This window comes from Pleurodeles waltl, chromosome 6 (assembly GCF_031143425.1).
Source record: "Pleurodeles waltl isolate 20211129_DDA chromosome 6, aPleWal1.hap1.20221129, whole genome shotgun sequence".
NCBI classification, from domain to species: Eukaryota; Metazoa; Chordata; class Amphibia; order Caudata; family Salamandridae; genus Pleurodeles; species Pleurodeles waltl.
The window spans coordinates 154,430,963-154,437,846 of record NC_090445.1 but is presented as its reverse complement, the minus strand read 5'-3'; the positions used below and the strand labels follow the sequence as shown (position 1 = coordinate 154,437,846).

Genomic DNA, 6,884 nt, shown 5'->3' with positions numbered 1-6,884 from the left:
GCACGCATGTAATGGTGTCCCCGCACTCACAAAGTCTGGGGAATTTGCCCTGAACGATGTGGGGGCACCTTGGCTAGTGCCAGGGTGCCCACACACTAAGTAACTTGGCACCCAACCTTCACCAGGTGAAGGTTAGACATATAGGTGACTTATAAGTTACTCATGTGCAGTGTAAAATGGCTGTGAAATAACGGACGTTATTTCACGCAGGCTGCAGTGGCAGGCCTGTGTAAGAATTGTCTGAGCTCCCTATGGGTGGCAAAAGAAATGCTGCAGCCCATAGGGATCTCCTGGAACCCCAATACCCTGGGTACCTAAGTACCATATACAAGGGAATTATATGGGTGTACCAGTGTGCCAATGAGAATTGGTAAATTTAGTCACTAGCCTGCAGTGACAAATTTAGAAAGCAGAGAGAGCATAACCACCGAGGTTCTGGTTAGCAGAGCCTCAGTGATACAGTTAGGCACCACACAAGGAACACATACAGGGCACATACTGTGAGCACTGGGGCCCTGCCTGGCAGGATCCCAGTGGCACAAGGGCTAAAACAACATACATACAGTGAAATATGGGGGTAACATGCCAGGCAAGATGGTACTTTCCTACACCATGGCGCAGCAAAGAGATATTCACCATAATCACAAGGAACATTGGAACCGCTTGTGCTGTGGTTGGAATATAGGGGGGATTTTGGCGTGAAAATGTGAGGGAGGGTGTTTTAAGGCTCTTCTCTTAAGTATTAGCACGTGCATTTATCTGTAGATTCAACAGGAAGTATCATCCTTTGATTAACTTCTATTCTGTCAGCACAGCTGTTGAGTTTGCAGGATTGATACATAGAGAGACACTCAAACGAAGGCCTTAACAACTGCATTTTTCAGTTTTTTAAAGTAAATTCAGGCAGGGAAAACAGATATTCTCCTGCTGTGTTTATGTGTAGAAATAAGTAAACAAGCCTTCACAATGCCAACAGGTCTGGCTTTTAAATGAAAGTGCCTATTCAGTAATTGATAGATTTAGAGACTCAATAAGGCATCAATCACACATGCACTGTCACTCATTCTTGTATTCATTCATCCACACATCTACAGAAACTTTTAAGCCTGAAGACTTTTTCCCTTGCCATACCTCCACACACATGACCATCCCCAGGCTAACCACCTGGAAGCACCTCACCACTAAGGACACCATCATGAAATGCATCCACTCAAGGGCCCAGTCAGACCCATGCCCCCACCACATCTTCAACCTAAGAACATCCAGGATCGGCCTCAAACTTTGCACCCTACGCAACAGCTCACTAGATTCAACCATCTTCCCAGAAGACTGGAAGCAAGCAGAACTCAAATCCCTGCTGAAGAATCCTTCATCAGACCCCAAATACTATCAACCAACAACTCACCATCTACCTGGAACACAGTCACCCTGTCGACAGCTCCCAATCCAGATTCTGCAGCAACCACAGGACCAAGACAGCCCTGATCACGGCCACAGACGGCATCTGGGCCCTCCTCCACAAAGGATGGACAGCTGCCTTTATCCTCCTCGATCTCTCAGAAGCTTTCAACACCATTACGCACCACACTCTCATCGCCAGACTTCACAACACAGGCATCCAAGGAGCTACCCTCAGGTGGATCATCTCCTTTCTCACCACCAGAACACAACCAGTCTACCTTCCACTCTTCACCTCCAAACCCAAACCAATCATCTTCGGTGGCCCTCAAGGTTCATCAGTCAGTCCCACCCTCCTCAATATCTACACGTCCCCCCTTGCCAACAGTCAGATCCCACGGACTCAACATTATATCCTACGTCAATGACATGCAACTCCTCTCCCTCTTCAAAAACTCCACTGCTGCCAGAACCAACTTCCACCAATGCATGACCAGCTTTGAAAATTGGATGAGGAATAACTGCCTCAAATTAAACACAGACAAAATGGAAATCTTGATCTTCGGCAGCAACAACTCCCCAGGACGCCTCCTTGTGGCCCACAGAACTGGGGCCCACTCCAACCCCAGCTGAGAACGTCAGGAATCTTGGTATTGTCTTGGACAGCAAACTCATCATGAGGCCCAGTGTCATCTTCCTGCTTCTTCATCCTGCGCAGCTTACATATAATTTTCAAGTGGCTTTCCCAAAACGTGAGACACAACATCACCCAAGCCCTCACTACCAGTTGATTGGACAATGGAAACACCCTCGAAGTGTAAATTGAGGCCCTCCTAGTTCAAAGACTACAGACCATCCAGAACTCCGTAGAAAGACTCATCCTGGATCTCCTCGTCACCCCCAGGTGAGATGCTAGTTCGAGTTCCTCACCCCTGTGTTCAAGGCCCTGCACGACTCCAGACCCACCTACACCAACCACCGCCTGAAACTCCACCGACCCTCCAGACACCTCTTGCTCCCTTCCCCTGGCCCATACCCCCTGCACACAATGCAGCAGAGCAGGGGGACGCTCATTCTCCAAAGCTTGGAACCTCCCCTACTCTACAGGAGTTCCTTAGGAAACTAAAAATCTTGCTCTTTGACTAAGACCCTGGACACTGCCAGCACCTGGGTACCCACATGGTAGACAAGTCACGCTCTACAAGTCGACTGATTGATTGATGCAGCCGTTCATTCTCTCACTTACTTATTTTTCCATTCATTCATTAACACAATCACAAAAACACACACAACCAAATTTAGCAACATATGCAAAATAAATTAACAGATTAAAAGTAGAAAAAAGAAATACGCTGCTGCCTAGACACGGTGGGAATATGTCTGTAATCACAAATAAAACTAAACATAGGGAGTGGCCATCTTTAAGTGGTAGTTCAATTGTTAGAGTGTCATTGTTTATATATTTCTGCATTTCTGCCACATTTAGCATGAACGTGTTGGCCATTTTGGAATGCTAAGACAAGTATACACTATAGACAATACAATTCCATGATAGTTGTCTGTTTTTGAGAGGCACTCGCCACAGGTAGTGCAGAGCACTGCAGATAAAATAAGCGGCAAGTAAGTGGCCCATTAGAACCAGTGAGTTGTAGTGTGCTCTAAAAATAAAAAATAAGAAATGAAAGGGAAGCTACAAAGGTTGAAGATCGAAAACTAAAGGACTGGCCTACCATCCCTGTCACTGAAACACATTCATTGTCAAGGGGTTGTGCACATGTGGTCAACCAGGTTTGCGGTAGACTGCCTTCCCTATCTGCCTTGACCGGATCAGGACCAGAATGGTGGGAAAATGGAGGATCCACAGGGAGCTGAAACAAGTACGAGGGTGCGGATAAAGAAACCTGAGTAAGAGAGAAAGCAGTGCTAAGAAATTAGCTTAGGAAGACAAAGCCATGGAAGCTGAAGGCAGCAGAGGGAAGCAGGAGGTGGTATACAAGAAGTTGGGAAGATGGGAGGGAATATGAATTAGGAGACAGCTGATGGTACCAGGCCAGGGCAGCAATGCGGGGGTCATAGTAGTGAACATACCCTATGGACGTAATAAAGGAAGTAGGAATTGCAAGAAAAGTCAAAAGAGAGGTGGAGAGTGAGGGAAGTGGATTGATACACCAGAATAGTCACATCACAAAAGCAGAAAGGAATAGAACTTGCCAGTAAAATGGATCAGTCGGTTAAATGCTTGCAGCTGACATTAGCTGTGGTCTGCAGGCCGTGAGCTTCAAACTGAACAAGGCAGGCTCAGCCTCCCATCCTTCTGCGATGAGTAAATGGAGTACCATTAAAGTGGTGAGTGGCACAAACTCCTACAGCGCTGAAGTGCTTTAGAGGCTGAAGCGCTGAATAAAAAATAAGCTTTTATTATTGGTCTGAGCAGGGTGCGAAGTCAAGAAAAAGTGGAAGGGTTGGTTAGTGAAAATAGGAGAGGGTATTATGAGCTTACCCCAGAAGACTACAATGCATTTTCATAAGAAAGTGAATCAGTCTGACAATACCGACCTATCAATGAATGATAGATATATTTGTCACTGGGCCAGCCCACCAAGAAGGGCATTTGAGAAGCTGGCATTCACCAGCAGCGGATGCAGCGATTTATCCCAGTCAGTCCTGTTTTGTCTGTTCCTCTTGAGCACCAGGAGCCCCCTCTCTTTGTATAGGAACAGTCTTGTTGTCCCAGAGTAACATGGCATTGAGCCTGGGGTCTTTCTTGTTTAGTGGTGATGTGTGGTGTAGAGCCATTGTCTCTATTACTTACCAGTAGCCTTCATTACTGTCTTCCTCGCCACATTCCTTGGTCGTGAGGATTCACCTCACAAGCTTATGAACTGGGAAGAATAAAAGGGTCAAGTGGTATTGTCTTTGAGAGCATGTGTGTCTGCTTCAGTGTGTGTCTGGCACGTACCTGTATGTTCTGTATTTCTTTGCCATACTTTGTAACCTTTCTTGAGCTGTACAGCTGTGCACTTTTGTCAGTCGATTGATTAGTTTCTACAGTGGTACGGCTTTTTTTAGCTCTGTGAAATTGACTTTTTTGTCAACCATACAGAAGCATAACTTGTTATTTGAATGTGAAAAAATAGAGTCTTAGCAATGATGTTGCAGGTTTGGAATGCAGCTTAGCCATAGACTCGTGAACTTGTCTCACCATCTGGGATATGTGGCGCTTGCAGCATTTGCACATGCCGAGGTAGCTGGCATGCTTCTATTCTGGAACACCGCGATGTCATTCTCATTCCGATCATCGTTGGGAAGTGTCCCATGTTGTCTGTGTGTCAGGGCAGATGGTTCCAGAATGCTTGGCAAGTGCTATAAATGCCTCTCAGATGTTGGGTGGCAAAGAATAGCAGCTGGCAGAACAGTGCAGACGCAAGGGAATCTTATTCTTGTCGCGGAAAGCAGCCCAGTCGGAGAAGATGCTGTGTCCAAGCCGGAACCACCAACCTTCGGGCTCCCTGATCCCTTTCCTGGAGCCCATGCGCACCCTGTGGCCCACTTCCCGCACCATCTTTGCTCGAGCAGAGCAAGACATGATCCGTATGATGAAGGAGATGGCAAGGACCATGGAGGCCATGGAGGAGTTTCATCAACGTCTGCTGCGGGAGGCAACCATTCCCAACCGGGCTCCAGCCGATTCACTCAACAGTGGTCTACTGGGCTACAAGCAGGCAGAGAAGGCTGGAGAGACCTTTTCAATGTCCCTGGCAGCCCCAGGCTTCTCCGCTAATGAACTGACAGTGAAGCTGGTTGGTAGAAAGCTGGTGATGACAGGTGCCAAGGAAATAAAGACTGATGACGGGCAGGGCTCCTTCTACAAGTACGAGGTCTTCAGGAGGGAATCGGACCTGCCTGAGGACGTGAACCTGGAGGGCCTGACCTGCTCCTTCTCCAGCGATGGCCGGCTCCACGTTGAAGCTCCGCGGCAGGCACTGCCAGCCACAACAGAAAGGAATGTGCCAATCCAGCTCATCACATCGGCCAAAGGAGCAGCTACCATGAGCAGCTCTCAAATTCAAGGAGCAGGAAGTAAGGAGAACCACAAGACTGATGGGCAAGAGGGAAGTGTGGACCAAGCCAAGACTAAAGGGCAAGAAGAAAGAAGTAGAAACCAAGGCAAGACAGAAGGGCAAGGCGCAGGAAGGACGGAAAACAGCAAGACTGAGGCATCTGGAGAGGGGAGCACAGACCAAAGCAAGACCAATGAGCAAAGTGTGGAAGAGCACTCCCCGCTGTTTGCTAGAGTGATGGACAATGAGAGGGAAGGGCAATCTGCTGGGCAAGGAGGGAAAAGAAAGGATCAGTGCAAGCCAGAAGGGCAATGAGCAGGGACCATGGAAGCACGAAGACTGATGGACAATGAGAGGGAATTACTGACTGTGTGATAAGGTGATGGACGAATGGACCACCGCACAGATCGGTAAATAAGGGGAGGGGAAAGTATGTATTTCAGCGAGACTCAGAGGCGAGTAGAGGGAAGTAGGGAACATAAGAGAAAGGAGCAGAAAGTAGGGGATGGAGGACTATTGAGAAGCACAGGAGGGAATTGTGGAATGCGACTTAAAGAACTGGCTGTCGGAGCAAACAATATTAAGAAGGAGTAATGATGCTTTCATATGCATTTTAAAATAAAGTGTAAAAACTAATAAAATATGTGCATCTTGCAAAATGGGTGAGCTTACTTTTATCTGCAACGTATATTTGTAACTTTCTGAAGTGAAATCTACCTTCTGATTGGTCAGATTCCAGGCTGCAGGCTACTCTGACCGGTAAGGCAAACCCAAAGACTTTTACTATATGTGTCTGTGTGTATATAGGTATAAATGTACCTGTTTATTTTTGTATGGCACAAGCCAGGCTGGATAGCAACAGATGCAAGTCATGTTTTGAGATGCTAAAACGGGGTTACGTTTACAATCTGAATTGTGTCCTCTTTTGGACAATTATTAGGGGTCCGTGCATGCCTGACATGTATTTTTTGCACTGCGGAGAAGTGTTTAGCATAAGGATGTGGTCATGTTCTCTGTGGGGTCCCCAGTGCACGGATGGGGTCTCCCAAAGTTTTATTTTGGATTGTTTCCCTACTTTCTGTTTTGAGCTTAAGCACACAAACATTTTATTTGATAGAATATATTTTTATTCTGGTGATCATAGTAAGTGTAAGGTTTAGAATTCTTAAGTAACACTTCACAGAGATTAAGGAAGGGCGTGGGGCAGTGTGTGTTTGTGTGTGTTTGTGTATGTGTGAGATCAACCACCTTTGCTAGGGTGCAAGATTGTAACACAAGAACAATTTAAACACATGTTTACAGTGACACATACATTGGAATACCCCAAGAGAGAAGATGCATTCATCAGTTAGCGGCTGCCAAGGGGAGAAGATGCAACTTACTCCTAACAGTGCCCTTACTGCTCCCTGGTATCAAAGGTCAAAA

General features: G+C 46.6%; 1 protein-coding gene across 1 annotated transcript; it reads left to right on the top strand.

Moving 5' to 3' along the window:
* Positions 1-4,795: 4,795 nt before the first annotated feature.
* HSPB9 (heat shock protein family B (small) member 9) lies at positions 4,796-6,118 on the top strand. Its single transcript, XM_069237677.1, has one exon. The coding sequence runs from the start codon at positions 4,869-4,871 to the stop codon at positions 5,772-5,774; it is 906 nt and encodes a 301-aa protein (XP_069093778.1). The 5' UTR covers positions 4,796-4,868; the 3' UTR covers positions 5,775-6,118.
* The last annotated feature ends 766 nt before the right edge of the window (positions 6,119-6,884 follow it).